General features: G+C 41.2%; 1 protein-coding gene across 3 annotated transcripts in view; it reads right to left on the bottom strand.

Moving 5' to 3' along the window:
* top3b (DNA topoisomerase III beta) overlaps window positions 1–25,245 on the bottom strand; it is a 65,019-nt gene that overhangs the window by 11,507 nt on the left and 28,267 nt on the right. For 2 of the 3 annotated variants that reach the window (XM_048611565.1, XM_048611564.1), the window contains exons 9-12: window positions 21,649–21,803; window positions 20,962–21,067; window positions 10,553–10,699; window positions 9,695–9,868 (exon numbers count right to left, since the gene is read on the bottom strand). In XM_048611565.1, coding sequence (XP_048467522.1) covers window positions 9,695–9,868; window positions 10,553–10,699; window positions 20,962–21,067; window positions 21,649–21,803 — 582 coding nt within the window. The remainder of the gene's footprint in view (window positions 1–9,694; window positions 9,869–10,552; window positions 10,700–20,961; window positions 21,068–21,648; window positions 21,804–25,245) is intronic. The other variant, XM_048611566.1, reaches the window with a different exon arrangement.

Genomic DNA, 25,245 nt, shown 5'->3' with positions numbered 1-25,245 from the left:
ATGACCAATTCTCACTGGTCTCAATACACACGGACAAAGAAGGACACGAATTCAACTGGGACAACGCATCCATAATAGCACAAGCCAAACAAAAACATGCCAGGGAATTCCCAGAGGATTGGCATTTCAACCGGAACTCCGTCAACAAATACATTGAACTGGACCTGATACACAAACCTCTGAAGAACAAAACCTTACGTAATACCAACCATTCCAGCAAACCAAGGCATATAAATAACAAGCAGGATGGAACACCAACACTCCATCCACAGGCGCACTGACGATGTTACCGAGCAGGGTGACAAAATGTCTATCAAACACCGGCTTAGCAAGCAAGTCTACAACCTCATCCACAACCCAAGCTACAAATCTTCTCAAAAACTTATACTTCTTTGGGTATTCAATTTCATGTGCTGCCTGTGTTTCTTTCAGAGAATCTCACTCTTGTTGTCTTCCTGAATTTTCCTTCTAATCTGTTTTAACTCTGCTTACACTATTCCATTTGTACTCAGTGAGGTTCAGCTTCATGACATCATCACAAGGTGGCTCCAAAGTCCTGAAACTCCAATAAGAATAGGAGAAGTTGTCACTGGTATAATTTAATCTGATCAATGCCTATTTCTGGAAAGTGGGGGGGGGGGGGGGGGGGAGCATAGATGCTTTGACAAGAAACAACTCTCTTAGATTTGCTTCTAATCCCACAGATCACTGCGTATCTCCAATGAGAATGGTTTGCAGATATCATGAAGTGCTTCGACGGCTGGTCATGGCCCACATCAGCTCCAGCCTCCCAACCTGCCTTGATCCCCTAAAATTTGCCTACCAACATAGCAGGTCCACAGAGGATGCCATATCCCTAGCCCTGCATTCATCCCTGGAACATCTGGTCAACAAAGAAACCTACATCAGACTCCTGCTCGTTGACTACAGCTCTACCACCAACACCATTATCCCTCCAGACAGATCTCAAAACTGCATGACCTTGGTCTCGGCTCCGCCCTCTGCAACTGGATCCTCAGCATTCTGACCCATAGACCCACAATCAGTGAGGGTAGGTAACTGCACCTACTCCACAATAACACTCAACACTGGAGCCCCCCACGGATGCGTCTTCAGCTCTCTACTGCACTCCCTATACACCCACGACTGTGTTGCCAAATTCCAAAGGAACGCCATCCGTCCAAAGGGACGGATATCTAACAACGATGAGTTAAAATACAGGAGAGATATAGATGGTTTGGTGACGTGGTGCAATGAAAACAATCTATCTCTCAACGCTGGCAAAACTAAGGAACTGATCATCGACTTCAGAAAGAAAGGAGGAGTACACGCCCCCATCTACATCAGTGGAACTGAGGTGGAGAGAGTGAAGAGCATCAAGTTCTCAGAGTGACGATAACCAACAACCTGTCCTGGACTTCCCACATAAATGTGACAGTCAAGAAGACACAACAATGCCTTTCCTTCCTCAGTTGGCTCAGAAAATTTGGCATGTCCAGAAGGTCCCTCACCAACTTCTACAGATGCACCATGAAAGCATACTGTCCTGGTATAGCAACTGCTCTGCCCAGGACCGTAAGAAACTACAGAAGGTAGTGTACACAGCCCAGACCATTACAGAAGCCGACCTTCCATTATGGACTCTATTTACACAGCTCACTGCTGTGGAAAGGTGGCCAACATCATCAAAGACCCATCGCACCCTGGTAGTGACCTTCCACAACCTCTTCTATCAGACAGACGATATAGAAGCCTGAACACTTGCACAAACAGGTTCAGAAACAGCTTTTTTCTGGCCATTATCAGACTGTTGAATGGACTCTAGCCTCAAATAATGCAACTTGCAATGTGACCAGTATGCCTCTAAGTCTTTTTGATCTGTACATCCTGCTGTGATCTGCCTGTACTGTTCGTGCACAAGGTTTTTCACTGTATTTTTGGTACATGTGACAATCAATCAATCAATCAATCAATCAGTTGATAAACAAACCTGATTTTTCTTTTAACTGTCTCATAGAATGTGAATGTTACTTGCTACACCAGCAATTATTGCCCAACCCTAATTGCCCTGGGGTGGTGGCGAGCCGCTTCTTGAACCACAGTGATGTTAAAAAAAGTTTCAAGGTTTTGACCCAGCAACTGTGAAGGGTCAAAGTTGTTTGCAATATTGTTTGAAGTCAGGATTGTCTGTCATTTGATTATGGCCTTGCAGGTGTTCTTGTAGGTGGTGGTGTTCTCATGCTGTTGTCACCCTTGTCCTTCTAGGTGGTAGAGGTCACACATTTTGAAGATGTTGTTGGGGGAACCTTGGTGAGTTACTGCAGTGCATCTTGTAGATGGTACATACTGCTGCCACTGTATGATATTTGGTGATGGCAGCGAATGTTGAAGTTGGTGCATGGGGTGCCAATCAAGCAGGGTGTTTTGTCCTGGATGGTGTTAAGAAACTTGACTGTTGTTGGACCTGAGCTCATTCAGGCCGTTGGAGAGTATTCTATCACACTCTTAACTTGTGCTGGTAGATGGTAGATGGACACTGGGAAGACAGGAGTAAGTTTATTCCTCACCACAGAATTCCTAGCCACTGACCTGCTGTTGAAGCTACAGAGATTATATATATGACTGGTCCAATTCAGTTTCTCATTACCACTGGAAAACCCAATTCAAAAAAGAGAGATACCACAAGCTGGCCAAGGTCTTTGCTTTGACAATTAGAAATTAGTAATTTTATTCCAAGAAAACTCCCTTTGTAATCTTTTTCTTTTGGATAGTTATGGAAAGTTTTGCTCTTTTTTACTTAAAAAAATTCATTGATCTCAAGTTCTGAGAGCTGAGCTTTGAGGCTTTAAACAGACCTCCTAAGGTTTGTTTGGGAATTTGAATACAGGTAGAATTGATATGAACTGTAACACCATTCTTTAAAACAGTGCAAATAAGAACAAATGTGCATCATTAGAGCCTCTTCATAAAGCAACACCCATTCTATTTTATAAAGAGGCAAATATCAAAAACCTAATTGTTTTTCTAATTTCCATTGAACGTACCTAATGGAGTAATTGCTTTGACTGTTACTGATGCTATTTACAAGACTAACATGTCACTGGAGTGTTTATAGGTGTGACTCAACAGATAATTGGAGTGAATCTTATACAACAAATGTTAGGCCAACTGCTGTGAAAATTAAACAAGAGTCAATTTATTTATTTTTCAGCTCCCAAAAGGAGCTTCAATTGACGTCAGAAAAATTGAATGTTTATTTCTGCACGACAAAACTGAAAGTTAACTAAAAACTAAAATCTTCTCCATTACAACTCAAGAGATATTAAAAATTCAAACCCATGCCAAGTTCTGGAAGCAAATGGAGTAATGTCTATAAGTTCAATCCGACTAGATTTCTAATGTGACACACGTATATCATTACCTGGTTCTGACCATTCTGAATAAAGCATGATCTATTGTTAGACCATTAGTCCTGGTATGCATAAGGGTTAATAATGGACCAGTTACTCTCCAAAGTGGATAGAGTTGGTAAAACGACAGTCAGTTCTGCTGTAAACTAGATTCTTACCGGAGTGGTCAGCCCCAATTTAGTAGGGGTGGTCAGCCTCATTGAAATGGACAGATTAGTAATAGGACTGTAAGCCCAGATGCAAAAATAAACCAGTAATGTGACTATCAAATCTAAAACAAATGGGTTAGTAACAGAATGGTCAGTCGATCAGCCTGGAATTAGTAGTCAACTTTCATATAAGAGAGGATCTTTAATGAGATAATCAACCAAAATAACAGGTCAAAATTGGGAATAGTCTGCACTGAGAATGACTGTCATTATTAATATTATCATCAGTGCCACTATGTACTGGATAGATTATTAGATAATCAACCCTGACACAAACCGTTATCTATAGTGTACTTCATTAAAACATTGACTGATAATGGCACGTCTTATGAACAGGGGTTAATGAAAGGAAGGTCAGCTGTGATAATGAATGAAGGCTGTGAACTCACCTAAGAAATTTAGCTGATACAAATGCGTTGGTTATGGGGCAGCTCGATTTGATAACTGATGGGGATAACTGATAACAGGATGATTAGTCCCAGTATGGACAAGGTTGAGAATGGAAAAATGAATGAGGTCCTACAACAGCCAAGGCAAGTATCAGTAATAAAATTAGAAAATGCTGGTCAGCCATTATCTGTTCAGACAGAAACAACCTTAATATTTCAGATCATTGTCCATTGATCAGAATTGACAAAAAGTAGAAAAATAAAAAGGTTTTCAATATGTGCTGAGGGTGGGAGGAGGCAGTGAGGAGTATTGGACAACAGGAAATTTATGTGATAGGATGGAAGGCAGAAGAGATAGATTCACAAATGGATTGATAGGGTAAAGGCAGAAATTGGTGGCAATGAGGCTGCTGAGGAAATAACAGACAAACTCCATTACAGCAGTAATGGTTGTGAACAGACTTCAGAGTGTAAGCATGAAGGAGATTTAAAATGACAAGCAATTAGAGACTCATTCTTGAGGACTTAAGACTAGTCAGTCCTGACTAGAGTCATGGGTCAGTGATCCACACAATAGTTGAAGATTTATAAAGATGGTCAGCTCAACACATTAGTTATAAAAAATCAAATTAAATTTGTGGAGATCTCTTAAATGCTGTGAATACTTGGTTTTGTTTTCCCTGGAACAGAGGTGGTTGGGGGAGGAATCTGATTGAAAGTCTACAAAATCATGACAGGCATAGATAGGGTAGATTGTGAACATCTTTACCCTATGGCAGATGTGTCTAAGACTAGACGGCTTAAGTTTAAGGTGACGTGTAAGCAGTATAGAGGGGATCTGAGGGAATGCGCTGCCTGAGAGGGTGGTGGAGGCAGGTACTCTCGCAACATTTAAGAAACATGCCAGGGCATAGTGAGCTATGGACAAAATGAAGGCAAGTGGGATTAATGTAGTTTGGTAATTGTTGGTTCAGCACAGACATGGTGAGCCGAAGGGCCTGTTATTATGCTGTATGACTCTATGACTATGAGTAGTAGACTACACATACCAAACCAGATGAATCAGGGAAGAAGTCCAAACTGTGTTTCAAATCTCTCACCCAAAAGCATCTACAGCACAATATTCGTGCAGACGGAGGATTGTTTCAGAGCATGGTGCTATGTGGATCTATGGTGCTTTCTGGTCAATTGGTTAGAAGTATTTTGTTTATCATGTGGGTAGTTGACATTTCACTTCATCATTGCAATTGTTGGTTTTTCTTCTTCCCCTCTCCAGACACCTTTACTAACCAAAGGTATTAAAGAAAATTGGGAAAAGGTAGGCAAACAGAATCAGGACACAAATCAGCTATCTTTCATTAAATGGCAGAATAGGATGAGGGAATAAATTATCTACTTCTGTTTGATGTTCCTAACACAAAGAGACAGTTCCATGTCTCATGCTGGTGTCACCACAGGACCAGAAAGGCAACCTTGTAAAATTAGACAGTAAAATCTTAACTCTTGTGATGAATGGTGTGTAAAATATATCATGTTGGAATTTGGGTTGTTTTAAGAGTATATGGATGTGGGTTAGTCTGTGAAGAGTCTGGAAAACTGTCCTAAATGCACCAGTTCGAGAAGGTGTATGACTGCAAACAAGGGCAGTGTTAATGGAATAAGATGTTTATGCTTGCGGGTTTTTGATAGACAGCGTAAGAAACAATAAGCTATTGGTTTTGTTCTCAGTTCAGTTCAGACACCAACAGAGCTTTAGTTGAAAGGAACAATGAATTGAGTTCAGAAACAAGATTTTAGGTTTTTTTTTAGTTTATCTCCTAGCAGGAGTCTGTTTAATTCAGTTAGGTTCAAAGGAAACGAAATCATTGCAGCAGCAGTGTTTTCTCTAGCTTGCATAATTTCCAAATCATGGAAATTTGGCATAGAAATCTTCAAATTGTTAGAATTTAAAGCATGTAGGCCATCTGAATTGTAAAGATTTATGTCATCAGACTCAAAGAAGAATCACAAAATCATCTGTACAGTTCAGGTAAAAGAATGGAAGGAGTCAGTTAATTAGAAATTTAAACAATGAGATAGGAGTATCATTTCTCTGGATTCGAATCTCCAGTGGAGTTGGGAAACAAGTTGAAACTTAATCTTAATGTTGTGTTAAAATCTTTCTAACTAATACATATAAATAGAAGGGAGATGATGGCCTAGTGGTGTTATCGCTGGACTGTTAATCCAGAGACCCAGATAATGTTCTGGAGACCCGGGTTTGAATCCCGCCACAACACATGGTGGAATTTGAATTCAATAAATATCTGGAATTAAGAGTCTAACGATGACTGTGAATCCATTGTTGATTATTGGGGAAAAACCCACCTGCTTCACTAATGTCCTCCAGGGAGGGAAACTGCTGTCCTGACCTGGTCTGGCCTACATGTGACTCCAGACCCACAGCAATGTGGTTGACTCTTAACTGCCCTCTGGGCAATAGGGGTTGGGCAAAACATGCTGCCAAGCCAGCGAAGCCCTCAGCCCCTGAATGAATTAAAAAAAAGCATGGTTTGCTTGTTTTCTTGCTTTTGCATAATAAACTTATTTTCTGATATAAAGAACAAGCAACCCCATGTGAATATGTTTCAATGGCCAAACACTACATTAACTAAACAAAAAAAATCCATCAAACCAGGTTTCGTTCAGGAATCATTCCGTAATACCATCTGTTGATATCGTAACACTATACCCACTCATATCTTGAAATAATATAATTCAGAAAGTTCAACATGTCAGAATTAAAGCTGATTGTCATGTTTCACGCAGGGAAGGGAACTGCAATACCCAAAGACAAAACATTCAGAGCAGTTCAATGAATGGTAATGCTAAAATGAACAGAAAAGAATATTGACTGGCAGTCACTGAATATAGTCAAGCAGAAGTGATTCACATCTCCATCAAATCCTATTTGCAACCCTGAAGAAAACACATTGCCCAAATAAGAGCAGGCAGTCTCAGTGCAACCACTTTTTTTAAACTTCAGAATTTTTACCCATTCTCTTCTGAAGATGCTAGTGGCACACAGTTCCATATGTGCCATCTGCTCTTCAGTGCCCCGTTAACTCATGCACTGGGCTAAACAGTCCATTTTGGAAGGTTAATAAACTACAAGGACATCACCAGTACACATTTCTGACTGTAAATTGATGAAATCAGTCAACAGCAAAAATGTCCACTTTCTATCCTGGGGCTCAGAAATAAACTGCCCCAGCTGAGATCAGATAACGCTGTATAGACGAAGAATCAATTCTGGGACCTTCCTAGGTTGCATGTGGACTTTGCTTTTAAAATTTCCAGATAAATTGATAGTATGATAAAGACTGATTTACAAAAGGTTTTCAGGCATTCAGGTAGTGTTCCACATTATTGCAGTGATGTGTTCTGTAACAACATCTCTCGCATTATGATTACAATAAAGTACAGAGAGTCAATTGCCCAATACCATTCACTTCCCATCAAGTATGCCCGCAGGAGTTTCATCTTGCCAATCTCCGACTTGTGAACTCTGCCAACAGATCAGCCCTCACCATCACTTCAATTAGCTCCCTTCAGAATATTTGTTCACTTGTGAACAGAGGCCATGACCATCAGTGAATTTACTGTGCATGACTGCATCAAATTCAAGGCCTTGAAAGAAACATGACTGAGGGGTGAGGACTTTTTACCCCTTAATGAAACCTCTCTAAACCATTCCACCACTTGTCCATCAAGTCTGTCACGGTAACAGAATGTGGCATTCATCAACAGATCACACTTGGTCTGAATCCTTTTCTCTCTTTCTTTCCTGCACCTAATATTGTTCCAGCCCTTTCAGCAGTCATTCAAAATCTCTATTGCCCTTCTAAGTATGATCATTTTTAAAAGTATGTTCACTGCTTTCCTTTCTTAGCCTCTAACTCAAATGAATTCTCATTCTCAGTGGTTTCAAACTCCATTCCAGCTCATATGTTATCTCTCTTCCTCCCCCACCACTTCACCCCCAATACAAAGTTCACTGCCCTCTTATCCTGTCAAAATCTCTTCCCCCTCTCAACTTGCCATTTCACGTGGTATTGATGGTCATACTGTACCAATCATAGATAAGACCATCTTTAATCATTCTTGCATTACTTTCTACTCACAACCCCTTTCTACTGCTCAACCTTGTTCTGTTTTGGTAAAGCTGCTCAATATTCCAGGATCATTCTGGAAGGCAAAGACAACCACTGGCTTCTTTTCCTGCACATTGGCTTCTTAAATCTTCCTCACCTCCATAATAAATATGAGGAGTTTGTAGACAGTTTATCATTAATATCAAGAACATCTAATGAATTGACTCTGCTATGTCCTCCCCTTCCAATAAGTCAAACTTCCTCGAAGGATCCCTCATTCCAAATTCTAAACTTGCGTATTTCTGTCGTTTCTGCCCTATCTCTCATCAAAATAGACAAGTGATGGACTATACTTAATTAAAGGCTGAAATCATATACAAGGAGAGTCAGGAACCCCAGCCCCACAACTGGAGCTATATTTTCAAAATTCCCAGTGCAGTTCCCTTTAGCACAAAGGGGATTCCTGTACAGGCTGTCGCTGCATACTCTACACTTCCTTGCCCTCATTCACCATATAGGCACACCATGGCATTCTCTCCAACCCTGTGGGGGTGGCAAGGCCCCAGTTGAAGACTCTCTACAGCACAGTTCTCACTGTTACAATCAGGGATTCATTTAGGACAGTTTGGCAGTCAACGCAACAGTAAAGAACAATGCAATCTGAACTTGGGAAAATGAGAGGCAGAGGGGAAAAAAAGGGATATCTGATAATAAACAAAAATACAGTGGGATTACTTGCTGAAATAAAATAATAGCATGGGCTCAAAGCCTGACAATTACAGTTTCAGAAGATGTGTTGGAATTGAAGTGGCCATAATTTGCACATTACTCGAAGGGGAAAGAGAAGCATACACAGCGACGAACAACGTGTAGTATATAAATATTTCGTTTTTGGATTCAGATTTCAAAGCAAAGACAGATGGATGTGGGCTGCTTCTGTTGAAAAAAGGCCAGAAAGTCGATTTCGAATAGTCACTTAAAACATCAGTTCCAATGAAGCCTGTTTCTGCAGTAGAGTGCCTTGGAGAGGGAACACCTGTAGTGTTAATTGATGAAATGTTTATAATTGTTGGACAGCACAACACAAAGAAACTGGAAAGCATCAGTTACGTAAAGATTTAAAGGGATTAAGTGTCTAAAATAGATGGTGTTAGGGAATAGATTGAAACTTTGTTTTGATGCGTTTTTGATGCTTGTTTTAACAACCTTCTGTACTCTATCTAGTTTATTTTTCTTTTGTGTAGTCAACCTATGTTATCTTGTGAAAGAATATCAATGGCCTTGTGTCAATATATTTCTATGAATAATGCCATATTAATTAACTACAAAAGTTAAATATATTAGCTATGAAGTCACATGGTTGTCGCACTTTATATTTACCATTTTCAGGTACCTCCACTGACTATTGGACTTCACTTCTTACACAGAATATCCATATTTACGCAGTGGTATTAAACAATACATTGAATATGCTATTAAAAAAAACATAGGGGAATTGCTTGAAATCTAAAGATGGTCTAGAATGACCAACAGTACATAGAAAGTTGACTTACCAATCCCATGTTTTTCCATTAAGGTGATGAGTTCTGCCTCAGTCAGATAGTCAGGTGGATTAGTTTGTTTTTCTAATAACTTAACCTCATCTACATTAAATACATCTCCCCTCTCACAGATTGGAAGGGTCTCCTCCTCTGCCAGGCTCTGCCATGGCATCACTGCTGTGTAACCTGGTGTGGGACAACAAAATTACTTATACACAACATGGAACATATCCAGAAACACTAGTCAAGCAGGTCTCTCTAACTTATCCTTCACATATCTTTATTAACACTCATCCACATGTAACAACTGGCTTCTCCACAAACAAATACTTTGAGGAACAAAAACAAAAATCAGTCAAATAAATCAATAACAAAAACTTCTGAGTTATACAGCACTTTTCTCCCAGTTAAAAGTTCTTTAATAAAATCCTATTTCACTTCCAAAGTTAACTTAATTAAGTTTTGAAAATACCCTAAAAGCTCAGTAATTGGTAACTTCTAAAGATTTTGTCAGTGTTACAATTCAAAAGAACTCATTCCTAGCCAGTGGTATAATGGCATACAACAATGGAGATAACCCACAGTACAACATGAATTAAAATTAAAAATATAAAATCGTACAACTATATATACACGTTTGGTCAAATTGTACATGTAAATTTCTACATTCACACGTATAGTTTAAAATGTCTAGGTCAACCGGAATAACACCATTCCCAGCACACTATACAACTATGGCAGCGTCACCTGTGACAAGAAGGTGTAGCTGCAGTGTTTAATTTATGAAGTACTCTCTTATGTATTCCCTCCCAATTGAGTTGATGTGTAAAGTTGGGGGTGGGGGGGTGGGTGGTGGGCTCCCATTCTTACCAGGTGAAATCAGAGTTTTCCCCACACATGTAAAATGTTCCATATTGATGCGGAACGTAATGGTGGTTTGGAGATACTTGCAGTCGTGGCTAATTGTAGCAATGAAGTGCCTGGTGATGTACTCATACAACCTCCAGCCATCACTACCTGAAACAGCAGATAATGAAATACCATCTTACACGAAAGCTGGCACCCATCGACAGAAACAGTGAATAAAGTCCATTCAAATCTTTCCAATATATCAGCTGAATCGCTCTGCGCCTTTGATACATGCACAAAGTTATTCTAAATCTAAACTGCTCCTTAAAATTATTAACAAATTATTTCTTCAAAAGTTATTAAAGAAAGAAAAACACTATATGGTATTGAATTATATTTATACTTGTGATTAAAAAGCTATAACTGACTAAGTGAAATTTAATTTCTACTTGATGAAATGTTTTTCACAGATATTGTGGAGATTGCATTCTACAATTCTGTCCAAAAAACATTTGGCTCAGTAACAAAAACAAAAACAGAGATTGCTGGAAAAAACACTCAACAGGTCTTGTGTAGAGAAATCAGAGTTGATGTTTCAAGTCTGGTGATCTTTCTTCAGAACACGGCTCAGTAAGTTTCCCATGCTCCGAATGTCAAATTTGTTTAAATAAAAACTGTGCGATATTTTGTTATTTTCATTAACTCAGAAAGAATTACCAAGCAGCTATTTCATGCTACACATTTCAGGAACTGTTTTCAAATAAAACAAGGTGGCAGTAGGTACCCGATCCATTGGTAACCCTTTGTTATAAAGTATATGACACCTCAAAATCATTGCTTAGGAACAATAGACAGTATTAAGCAAGCTTGGTATTTATTACTGCTTAACTTTAATAATTTGAATGGAAGTGGAAAGACGATCGATCATGGGACTAAACTGCAGCAAAAAGCCTAGAAGATGAATTTCAGAAGGGTCCCCACAAGGTGTGAACATCTGTTTACACTCTAATACAAATCACTGAAATATTGTGGTTGCATAACAACTCCAATATTAGACTAATAATGTCAAGGCCTGGACTAATAATCCTGAGACATGGGTACAGATCCCACCACAGCAGCTGCTGAAGCTAAGTGCAGTTAATTAAATAAAAAGCTTCAGAAAAATGTCTGCATCAGTACTGGTGAGCATGAATCTACCAGGTTGATTTAAAAAACCATAAATGATTCATTAATATTCTAGCCTGCATGCAACTCCAGACCTACAGCAATGTAGCTGACCAGTAATTCCCTTCTCAAGTGGCCCAGCAGGCTGCTGTATTAAAACTGTATCAAACCAGAGTAAAAAAAAACTTTAATAAGAGCAAAACTAGTCTAGGCATTACCTTTAGACATAACAAAAGTCACTAAGGTTTTGGAGTAGATCTGTAGCTCGGGTTGTGGTTGTTGAGGTTGGTTGGCTCACCGAGCTGGTTTGTTGTTCCGCAGATGTTTCATTACCGTGCTTGGTAACATCCTCAGTGCAGCCTCTGATGAAGCGTCGGTGTGTTTTCCCGCCTGGTTTTTAGACTCTGGGGTCCGTTGCGATGGGTTGCCTCACTTCCGGGTTTCCTCCGTAGTGGAATGTATATGGGGTCGAGTTCAATGTGTTTATTAATAGCACGCTTCGTGGAGTGCCATGCTTCCAGGAATTCTCGTGCTTGTCTCTGCCTAGCTTGTCCCAGGATCTTGGTGTTGTCCCAGTCGAAGTCGTGCTTCTCCTTGTCCATGTGGATTGAGATGAGTGAGTATTGGTCATGTCTTTTTGTAGCCAGTTGGTGTTCATGTACTCTTGTTGTTAGTTTCCTTCCTGTTTGTCCGATTTAGTGTTTCTCGCAGTCTCTGCAGGGGATCTTGTAGATGACACTGGTCCTGTCCATGGCAGGGAGTGGGTCTTTAGTTCGGGTGAGCACTTGTCGTAGGGTTGATGTGGGCTTGTGTGCCACCCTGATGCCCAGCAGTCATAGAAGTCTTGTGATGAGTTTTGACGTGTTTCTGATGTAGGGTAGTGTGATGAGTGTGTCGGGGCGTGTAGAATCTTTCTGATGCTGTTCCTGTAGGCATCTCCTGACCCAGTTCTTTGGATATCCATTATCCTTGAACACTTGGAAGAGGTACTCCTCCTCCTCTTGGCGTAGTTCCATGTTGCTGCAGTGTGTTGTTGCCCTTTTAAATAGTGTTCGCACGCAGCTTCGTTTGTGTGTGCTGGGATGGTAACTATAGAAGTTCAATACCTGGTCTCTGTGTGTGGCTTTTCGGTGTACTTTCATTTGCAGTTCCCCATTTGTCTTGCGCTCTACCATGACGTCTTCTCCTCCTCTCTGGTGAATTTTATTCCAGTGAGAGTGTTGTTTATGAGTTTGTGTGTCTCTTCTAATTTGGTCCGTTTAATGAGGACAAAGGTGTCGTCTATGTCGCGTATCCATAGTTTAGGTAGGATTTGTGGAAGAGCAGTCCTTTCCAGTCTTCGCATCACTGCTTCTGCTATGAGTCCGAAGATAGGCGATCCCATGGGTGTCCCGCTGATTTGCTCGTATGTTTGGCTGTTGAAGGTGAAGTGGGTGGTCAGGCATAGGTCCAGTAGTTTGTCCTAGAGTACATGAACACCAACTGGCTACAAAACGACACGACCAATACTCACTCATCTCAATCCACATGGACAAGGAGAAGCACGACTTCAACTGGGACAACACCAAGATCCTGGGACAGGTTAGGCAGAGACAGGCACGAGAATTCCTGGAAGCATGGCACTCCACGAAGCACGCTATTAATAAACACATTGAACTCGACCCCATATACATTCCACTACGGAGGAAACCCGGAAGTGAGACAATCCATCGCAACAGACCCCAGAGTTTAAAAACCAGGCAGGAAAACACACTGACGCTTCCTCAGAGGCTGCACTGAGGATGTTACCAAGCACGGTAATGAAATGTCTGCGGAACAACAAACCAGCTCGCCGAGCCAACCAACCTCAACACCCACAACAAGAGCTACAGATCTACTCCAAAAACCTTAGAGACCTACAGGCGCAACATGCTCAAACTGGCAAGGAAATGGGAAAACTACGCCAAACGAGAGCGCAACCCGCGAACAACTCTACTTCCTACATGGATGCCTCAGGAACCAGGTATTACCGCGCAGTGTGAAGTACAATCCACCCATCAACAACCCACAAGCCCGGAAAGCAGCAGAACAAAATGGTAACCACAAGATGGTAAGGGTAATGATAAACGACGTACACAACCGGCTCCACAAATACAACAAAGAAATTACGCGCCAAAAAACATTATTCCAGGAAGCTACCAATGAAGACTGGACAACCGACATGGAACGAGCCATTAACATCAGCCAACAGACCACAAGAGCCAAGAAAAGACAGACCCTGCAAGACAAGCTAACCACACTTACCCACAAAAGCGACAACAACAGAACTGACACATGGATAAGGAACCTCTCCGACAGGAAACTGATACGTGGAAAAAGCCGTTCTCACCCGGGGACTGAACTACAACTACAGGGACGCCAACAAAATGGAATGGCTAGCTGCACTAGAAGTCACACTCAAGACCAACAATATCAACGAAGAAACACACCAAACTATAAGACGGACAGTAGTCCCGACACTAACCAGAAAGAGGGAACTCAACACCCTCAACGCACAGGAAAGACAAGCCCTGGACAGATTAAAGAAGGTCAAGAACATCACTATACTACCTGCAGACAAAGGGCGCATGACAGTGATAATGAATAAAAAGGACTGCATCTCCAAAGCACAAGCACTGCTCGCCGACGAGAACACATACCGACCAGTACAAACTGACCCAACACCACAACTAGGCAACAAAATCCTATACACGCTACAAAGACTTAAACAAACAGGACAGATCAACAAAACAGACTTCTTAAGAATGAAACCCGAAGGAACCAACACACCCCGATTCTACAGCCTCCCTAAAGTGCACAAGCCGGAAGTCCCCCTCAGACCCATAATCTCCCTACCAGGCATTCCATCACACAGATTAGCCAGAGAACTACAAAGAAGACTCAAGCACCTAGTCAACAAATCACACCACTCCATCCACTCAGCCCAAGAATTCCTCAACTCCATCAAAGATATAAAGATAGAGGACGAAGAGACCATGATATCGTTTGATGATATCGTTTGACGTCACCGTCCTATTCACATCAATAGACATACCACTTGCAAGGGAAACAATGACAAAACTACTTGAACAAGAACACGACCCCAGTGAAACCATCTCCAAGGACATGCTTAAACTACTGGACCTATGCCTGACCACCCACTTCAGCTTCAACGGCCAAACATACGAGCAAATCAACGGGACACCCATGGGATCGCCTATCTCCAGACTCATAGCAGAAGCAGTGATGCAAAGACTGGAAAGGACTGCCCTTCTGCAAATCCTACCTAAACTATGGATACGCTATGTAGACGACACCTTTGTCCTCATTAAACGGACCAAAATTAGAGGAGACACACAAACTCATAAACAACACCCTCACCGGACTAAAAATCACCAGAGAGGAGGAGAAGAACAAACAACTCCCATTCCTGGACGTCATGGTAGAGTGCAAGACAAATGGGGAAATGCAAACGAAAGTACACCGAAAAGCCACACACACAGACCAGGTATTGAACTTCAATAGTAACCATCCCAGCACACACAAATGAAGCTGCGTGCGAACACTATTTAAAAGGGCAACAACACACTGCAGCAACACACTGCAGCAACATGGAACTACGCCAAGAGGAGGAGGAGTACCTCTTCCAAGTGTTCAAGGATAATGGATATCCAAAGAACTGGGTCAGGAGATGCCTACAGGAACAGCATCAGAAAGATTCTACACGCCCCGACACACTCATCACACTACCCTACATCAGGAACACGTCAGAACTCACCACAAGACTTCTATGACCGCTGGGCATCAGAGTGACACACAAGCCCACATCAACCCTACGACAAGTGCTCACCCGAACTAAAGACCCACTCCCTGCCATGGACAGGACCAATGTCATCTACCAGATCCCCTGCAGAGACTGCGAGAAACACTACACTGGACAAACAGGAAGGAAACTAACAACAAGAGTACATGAACACCAACTGGCTACTAAAAGACATGACCAATACTCACTCATCTCAATCCACATGGACAAGGAGAAGCACGACTTCGACTGGGACAACACCAAGATCCTGGGACAGGCTAGGCAGAGACAAGCACGAGAATTCCTGGAAGCATGGCACTCCACGAAGCATGCTATTAATAAACACATTGAACTTGACTCCATATACATTCCACTACGGTGGAAACCCGGAAGTGAGGCAATCCATCGCAACGGACCCCAGAGTTTAAAAACCAGGCGGGAAAACACACCGACGCTTCATCAGAGGCTGCACTGAGGATGTTACCAAGCACGGTAACGAAACGTCTGCGGAACAACAAACCAGCTCAGTGAGCCAACCAACCTCAACACCCTCGATAACTAAGGTCAGTCAACACTTGTGAAGTCCTCAACATCCTAATGTGACAGGACTTGTGTCAGAGTTGGGAAAACTGTCCTACAGATTAGTCAAAGAGCTGCCTGACATAGTCAATACAAAATAACACTCACCAAGGCACGTATCAATCCCATGATCCATATTACCAAGAGAAGAAAAAGGGAAGCAGGTGCATTGGCATACCATCAGCTGCAGGTTCTCCTCCAAATCTCTCACAAACCTGATTGGAGCTGTATCACTGTATCAAAATCTCAGAGCTCTTGTAACAGCGCTGGATTTATACATACCACAAGGACTACAGCAGTTCACGCTCCCCCACCATCTTTCTAAACTCAATTGAGTACAGACCCGGAGTCCTCAACCATTCCTCATATGACAATTCCTTCATCCTGGAATCATTCTCGTGAACTTCCTCTGGACCCCTTCCAATGTCAGTACATCCTTCCTTAGATATGGGGCATGAAACTACTCACAATATTCCAAATGCAGTCTGACCAGAGCCTTATACAGCCTCAGCTGTACACCCCTGCTGTTGTATATTAGTCCTCTCAAAATGAATCCTAACATTGCATTTGCCTTCTTAACTGCTAACTAAATTTGCACGTTAACCTTAAAAGAAGCCTGAATTGGGACTCTTAAATCCCTTTGTTCATCATATTTCTAAAGCCTTTCCCCATTTAGAAAGTAGTCTACACCTCTGTTTTTCTGATCAAAGTACATAATCTTACACTCACCCACACTGTATTCCATCTGCCACTTCTCTCCTAGCCTATCTTTCTGTCATCTGCAAACTTAGCAACAATGCCCTCAGTTCCTTATAGGTGGCAACATCAAAGTGAATTTGTATTTTAGCCATTTTAAAACCTTGATATCCTTTTTGCATCCATGGCACAATAACTAAAGTTTTAAACAGGTTCATCGTTGCTCTCAGATTTTATCTTCCAAACCACTTGACTGGATCTTCTTTAATATGATCCTATCAATCTAAAATTCTGCTTTTAATTTTCTGTGAACCTGTAACCCAAATGGTTTTGCTCTTCAACAGCACTGGGTCTTGTTCCATTCAAAGTACGGTACAGTCGTTTCTGATATAACGTGATCGTTCCATTATCTTGTGATCTCACGTTATAAGAAAATCACGCAATAGCCACGCCATTTAAAATAATGGGACTGGAATCGCGTTATGGTCTATACAGGTGAGGAAAGTTCGCATTCTACAAATAGCAGTCTAAATTCTTCAATCGTGTTAAAGCCAATTTGCATAAAAGAAACACGCATTATAGCAGAACCAACTACAGTGCTGTTTTCACTTTCCACCAAAACAAATTACCTGATACTTACTAACACTGCAGTCAATTTCAACTTCCATAACCCGGCAAGAATGATGCAGGAGATGGGGAGAATTAAGATTATACCAAGTGTATTTGCCGGACTGAGACCACAGTTCCTGCCTGACTTAAGTTATCTCCACCAACTTTAATCGTAGAATCACAGATTCCCACAATGCAGATAGAGTTATTCAACCCATTGAATCTGTACCAACCCTCTGAAGAGCACCTAACACAGACCCGCCTCACATTTACCAGGGCTAATCTGCCTAGTCTTGACATTCCTGGACACTACAAGGCAATTTTACCATGGTCAATCCATCTCACCTGCACATCTTTGAACCATGGGAGGAAACCGGAGCACCCTGTGAAACGCATGCAGAAACAGGGAGAACATGCAAACTGCACACAGACAGTCACCCAAGGTTAGAATCAAACCTGGGTTCCTGGCAGTGTGAGGTACCAGTGCTAACCACTGAGCCATTGTGCCACCCCAAGTCTAAGTTGATCCCTTCGCTCTTGAAGGGAGAAGTGATATGAAACTCCTCAAAGACGCCAATGAAATTAGCTGCGCTCCTATTGCAGGTAAGTGAACTTAGTTTAAATTCCATTGACTCTACAACATGGTTTTTAAAGATGACTCTAGGGAAATCTGGTGGGATGCAGCAGAGAAAGCAGAAGAGGCCAAATGAAGAACTGTTGGGTGAATATAAATTGTTTAGAGTGGAGATATAGAAAGAAGTGAAACAAAGAAATAGTATGAAAAGAGACTGACAGCTAATATAAAGGGGAATACTAAAGTTTTCTATAGGTTTATAAGTAAAGGGTAATAAAAGGAATGGGCCAGTTAGGGTCTAGGGACAGTAAGGTGAGTGGATGAGCCATCGTAAATGCAGGGTATGGGTGGGATGCTCTTTGGAGGGTCATGCCGAGTCGATGGGCTGTATAGTCTCTTTCTGCACTGTAGTGATTCTAACTGTATTTTACTCAGAATCTATGGGAACAAGGAGAAGCAGGAAGAAACCTGAATTTCTCTTTACCCAGTCGTTCACATGCCAGCACATATTTGTGACTATCAATTCCATCTTTGCTTTTTCTGGTGCTCATGCAGGACGGTGTGGTGGACTTTAATTGTTTTTTAATCTCTTTATTTATCTATAGCATCCTAAAACTGACATTTGCAATCTCTAAGCATAATCTCCTATTTTACCTCACCTAGCTCACTCCACTTTCTAAAGTCTACCCTAATCCAATCTTGTTTCTAGTTTTGATCCTGAGATTTCATTTCACAGTTGAATTTCAAATCTGTATTGTGATTACATTCAAGGTGCTCACTCACGTATAGCTCATCTACTTAGTTCATTTCATTACTCCGAACCAGAACAAGTAACGTTCACTACTTTAGAGGCTTTTAGCATACTGCTTGAGGAAGGAAACCTGTCCACATTTATGGGATTCCATTACTTTCCCTTTGTCTCAATAGATTAAGTAGATAATGAATATTTCCCAGAACAGTAATTTTGCTATTATCATTCATCATTCTAATTTGGCTGCACATTTCTTAATTTTCTTTCCACAATTTTGAGACTTTGACCTTTCCAATATGTTTCACTGTATTTCCAACAGAAGGCCCCTGATAACAATCAGGAGTAGGAACTGATGCTAATCTTTAGTCTAAACTTGAATGCTGTGAGCATCTATCATCACTTCAGCTGAGACCAACTAAGAACAAGCAAATTAAAAGCAAAATACTGCGATCTGAAAGATAAACAAAAAGTGCTGGACAAACTGCAGAAGAGTTACTGAACTGGAAACAGTAACTCTCTCCACACATGCTGCCAGAACTGAGTTTCTCCTACACCTTGCTTTTATTTCAGCACATCCAATATACTTTACAATACAAGTTTACATCTCTTATTGCTTTCTGTGGCTGTCCTGATTTCACAACATCAGTAGCTGTTTTTTTTAATTCACCCATGGAGTATGAGAGTTGCTGGCTGGGCCAGAATTTATTTCCCATCCCAATTGCCCTTGTGTTGGTGGTGGAGACCTGCCTTTTTGAATCGCTGCAGACCATGTGTTATAAGTAGACTCACAATGCCATTAGGAAGGGAGTTCCAGGATTTTGACCCAGTAACACTGAACGAATAGCAATATATTTCCAAGTCAGGATGGTGAGTGGCTTGGAGGAGAACTTGCAAGTGGTTGTGCTTTTATTATAGAACAAAAAGATGCTAAGAGAAAATGAATTGTGCAAACGTGATGCAACCAGAACATATTTCAATGTTTGCAAACTCCTGGAATGTTAACAAAGCAGGACTATTTATCATGTACACTGGGGAAGGGTGTGGAAAGAAACAGGTTCATCTTAACAGATTTCACTTCCTTTACATACGATAAAGACCTTCAGCTAGGGCCAGGGATACAACAGTTCTATTAACAGTTCTTTTAATAAGATTGCAAAGAAACCACACGGACCACATAGCATAATCTGATACTTCATTTTCCACATAACAGCAACATTAGGAGTATCCATGCTTTTACACATCATGAGTCAGTTAGATGTAAACCATACAGCCACAACTGAACATCTTGCTAGGTCATTTCGGAGGGCAGATAAGAGTCAACCATATTGTTGAGTGTCTGGAATCACACCTAGTCCAGAGTAGGTCAGTACAGCAGTTTCCTTCCCTAAAGGGCATTAATAAACAAGACTGTTTTCCAACAATCAACAATAGTTTTATGGTCACCATTAGACTTTTAATTCCAGATTATAATTGAATTAAAATTCCATTACTTGTTATGGTGGGATTCAGTCCTGGATTCCCAGAACATTACTTGGGTCTCTGGATTATAAGTCCAGCAACAACAGCTTGTCAGGATGGCCGAGTGGTTTAAGGCATCCGACTTTGCCTTGCTTTGCCTGGTGAATTTTGGTCCCTTTCCAGGGGCATGGGTTCAAATCCCACTCCTGACATTCTCCTTGGGGCGGCCGGTGGCTCAGTGGTTAGCACTGCTGCCTCACAGCATCGGGAACCCAGGTTCAATTCCCGCCTCGGGCGACTGACTGTGTGGAGTTTTCACATTCTCCCTGTATTTGTGTGGGTTTCCACTGGGTGCTCTGTTTCCTCCCACAGTCCAAAGATGTGCAGTTTGGGTGGATTGGCCATGCTAATTACCCATAGTGTTCAGGGATGTGTAGATTAGGTGGGTTACAGGGGAAAGGGCTAGGGATGAGTCTGGATGGGATGCTCCTCAGAGGGTCAATGTGGACTTGCTGGACTGAAGGGCTGTTTCCACACTATAGGGATTTTATGATTCTAATACCACTATGCCACTGTCTGCCCCCATTTCCACCAACGATACAAGATCACTAAGAGCAGTCCTGTCCAAACCTTCAGACTTATGAAATTAAACTCAAGGAATTTCGAGAACAAGGGAGTTCCACAAATATTTGCAGCTAGGCATAAATATTGTCAGGTCTTTGTTTCCACAAGGGATATACTTTGGACAATTCTGCCATGATAAAGCTATTAAGATGTACCTAATTCAGCTTCCGTGGCAGATCGCATGGGAGTGATAGGAGGATGGTCACCAACGTCCTGACCTTTCCGAGGACGAGTGATGCCTTCAGCGAGTAATGCCTTCACCTAGAAAAATAATATAACCAAACAACATTGTCAAATAATTATACAGCTTTCCTCAATTAGTTGTCTGTCAACATAATCTGGCAAACTGATAAAAATTCTGATCAAGTTACAAAGAACAAGTGATATAATTTGTGTGCAGTGCCTTGGCAAACTAGTAGAGAAGTCAGAGTTGGGAGCAAGAATACATTGCAGAAGCTGGATGGGAGCAGTGAATAGACAGAGAGAGCTACTTTGACTTTTGGAAAGTTACCAATGGAGTGCTGAAGTCTTTCTATCAGTGAAGGGAGTCCCAATCATTGAAACATCATTTAAATTTGACTAGTGTATCACACACTGCAATACATCCTGCTCCATTACCTACAAACACATGCTACCCGTCTTAGTTTGCCAAACGGAGTTATGCTGTTCCCCTATGCCTCTTGAAGATTTTATAGGATTTAATTTTTTTACATGAGAACGGTTCTTTTTCCCAAGCAACAAGTAACAATATCTGAGAAAAATATGCTAACAGTCTACTGTTGGATATTAAAACATCTGAAACTGAAGCACCTCCTTTAAACAAAGGTCACTCTTTTACCAACCGTTTCACTCCAGTAGGGGCTGTTGACTTGCTGTCGAAGAGTTCCTTTGAGATCGAAGTTTTCTGGATATTGGGTGGTCTCTGTTCGAGGGTAACTAATGTACCCCTGGGTGTAGAGTTTCTCAGCTATTTGCATGGCATGCTGCGGGCCCATCCCTGTTCACACAAAGCAGTCCATTATTTTCTTCATTCTGTATAACTGTGGTGCCCTAAGACAATCTTTGAAAAAAAACCAAATGCTAGGTATTCACTTTTATACCAATATAGCAATCTCTACTGTTCTGCATTGTTCAATGATAGAGGGGCCTTTGAGTAGGTGAAGTAAGAATACAGATTAACCTTTAATCATCTCTACAGTCTAGAAAACAGAAATGTGAAAAAAGGACAACACACTAAAAAAAAATGAAAGAATGATAGATGCTGGTAATCAAATCAGAAACAAAAAAACAAAAACAGAAATTGCTGGAAAAAAAAAATCAGCAGATCTGGCAGCATCTGTGGAGAGAAATCAGAGTTAACACTTCAAGTCCAGTGACCGTTCTTCAGAACTGGAGATGATCTTTGCATACAATAACTAAGCAATCACCCTATCATGACATGCAATGGCTTGGCACCAGTTAAAACGAATCGCTATAGCTCCATTCTACTACACTTAGCAACACTCATTACCACCAGTCAAATCTTAAACTAAAAGAAGGAATGTTGAAAAAATCTGTCAGTATCTATGGAGAGAACAGAAAAGCTTGAAGTTTGAGTGGTGACCTTTCCGCAGAACTGGAAACAAGAGGCAATGACACATACAATTAGAAAGGTAAGTGGAGAAAATTTAACAGCATAAATAAAAAGTACAGAAAAACTACAAATTAAAGTGATTTCTAAGACCACATCACGGCTTGCAGAAAATTCCAGATTTCGCTGAAGTCTCCCAACCACATTTTCTACTAATACTACTCCCAGAATGTCCCAAAAACGATGAATATTAACTGGAAAATGCTGTCCACTTTCTGTGGAACATAGCTGATGAGAATCGAGTAACTTAGTGTGACAAAATGTGCCTTTAAGAAAGGTTTGTTCTCTTGAAGAGAGGTGTTCTAAAACTGGTGCCGAGGTGTCTGCTCCGTGGAAAGCAAAGTACTAACCTTGTGCTTTTTTAAAATTATAAGTATGAGTGGGTGTAATCAGGCTCACACAGACCCAGGGTTTTAGTTTTGCTTTCAATGTTTAAGTTGGGGTTTTTGGAGTTGAAACTGACAAACACTAATAAATTTAGTTTGGCCAATCCACTCTTATCTACACATCTTGGCCTATGGGAGAAAACTGGAGCACCCAGAATAAACCCACGCAGACACAGGGAGAAATATGCAAACTCCACACAGGCAGTCGCCCTCGGGTGAAATCAAACCTGGGTCCCTGTCGCTGTGAGGCAGCACGGCTAACTAGTGAGCCATCATGTTGCCCAGTATTTCGCAGTACAAAACTTGAGCATGCTGAGAAGAAACATTTTATCTAAGTTTTCATCTCGCACTGATCCAGACAATTCACAAGAATATCAATTCAAAGGGAAAACAAATATATGTTTGAGTTATATGGAAAGGTTTGATAGTTTGGGACTTTTTCCCTGGAACATAGGAGACTGAGGGGTGACCTTATAGAGATCTATAAAATCATGAGAGGTATAGATAAGGTAGATAGCCAGCAGCTTTTCCCCATGGTAGGGGAGTCTAAAATTAGAGGGCATAGGTTTAAGGTGAGAGAGGAGAGATACAAAAGGGTTCAGAGGGGCAATTTTTTCCAGACAGAGGTTGGTGAGGGTCTGGAACCGGCTGCCAGAGGTAGTGGTGGAAGCAAGTACAATTTCGTCATTTAAAGAAATATTTAGACAGGTACATGGGGTAGGTAAGGAGGGATATGGACCAAATGCAGGCAAATGAGACTAGTTTAAATTGTAAAAACTGGGCGGCATGGGCAAGTTGGGCCTGTTTCCATGCTGTAGACCTCTATGACTCTACTGTGTGAGAGTAGAGCACTGATTGGTTAGCAAATGGACTCTGATTGGTAGAGGCGTTCCCATTAAGAATGTACCAACTAGTGATGACTGGCAGTTTTGACTGCTAGGTTTTGATTAAATTTTAAACCAGACAAGTTGACGCTGATTGGTCAGAATATTGCTGAAAAACGAACCAAATGGCTGTCACATATTTGGTTGAGATGAACCAGGCAAAGTGTGTGTACATGTTATGTCTGTAAAGAACAAGGTCATGTGTATTAATACATGTAGCTTCCAATATATGCAAGTGTGCCATAATCTAAGCCCAACTCTTAATTATAATTTGGTTGTCAGCACAATTCTTTGCACACTTAGGATTATCCAGCAGAAGCCCAATTGTGGGACCACATCTAATATCAGACACCATGTTGTTTGGCTGGTTGGATATGGTAAGTACCTTGCTTGTTAGGAACAGCTAAAGGTAGATACTGTTTGATACAATTTTCCAATTTTTGGCATAGAAATTTTTATACCACTTTGCTCATTTGTGTGATGGCAGAACATCTCTTTGACTTGACAGAAGCATTCTTAGTCGTGAAGACATCACTCATGTTCCAACTGCATAGTAGCAGCATGAAATACCTAGTTCCACCTGTTGCTCAAACAAATGCGATATCTTAATCCAAGGTAGACTGGGCACTTTTCAGGACCAAGAGTAACTGCCTTAGGGTGTTTCACGAGTTTGGGTGATCTGATCAGGGTAGCCCATTTCCCATAGAATGCCTCTATTTTGCCTAATTTCAGTAAAAAATTTGCAAGGTGGATAAATGGCTAAGCTCAATTTACAAGGTTTCTGAAAAAGCCAATCTTAAGGTGCATGCAGCTGCAGGAATCCCAATACATATATTGGCCAGTGACGATAAGTTTGTGGTGGACAGTAGTACAGAATTTTGGCTGAATTCTCAATTTGGACATTGAAGAAAAGGAGCTCGTCGAACTTCCATTTTGAATACGAATCACACTAGTAATTGGACAATACTTACTGGAAAATACTCAGTGCGTGAAGAATTACGCTTCCAAACAATTCAGAAATATTATTCAGGTTCACAATGTGGCACACTCGTGTCTATTGGAAGGTACATCTATGAATACATTGGGCCCTATTCTTTACAAACAGAAAGGACGCGTACACACATCTCACCTGTTTCAACTCAACAAAACAGGTCACAGGCACTTCTCAAAGCAATACCCTGATCAATCAGAGTCTCCGTCCCTGGTTTAAAATTTAGAAAATCCTGGCTATTATATATCAATCAGCATTAATACGTACATTCTCCACAGTAATGCCTCTACCAATCAGAGTTCACTTGCCAATGAATCGGCACTCTTCTTTCATGCAGTGTAAATGTTGGCTTTTTCTTGAATTGGTGTTCTTGCAAATTGTTCGGATTAGTGCAAGACAAAAATTGTCAAAATGTGTATTTTTTCAGCAACCACTTTACGTAACTGAGAAACCCAACGCATTCCAGGCAGCGATAGTAGGAACTGCAGATGCTGGAGAATCCGAGACAACAAGGTGCAGGGCTGGATGAACACAGCAGGCCAAGCAGC

Source organism: Rhincodon typus, chromosome 24 (assembly GCF_021869965.1).
Source record: "Rhincodon typus isolate 14 chromosome 24, sRhiTyp1.1, whole genome shotgun sequence".
Classification (NCBI taxonomy): domain Eukaryota; kingdom Metazoa; phylum Chordata; class Chondrichthyes; order Orectolobiformes; family Rhincodontidae; genus Rhincodon; species Rhincodon typus.
The sequence above is the reverse complement of the archived record's forward strand: the minus strand, read 5'-3'. Positions and strand labels throughout refer to the sequence as shown.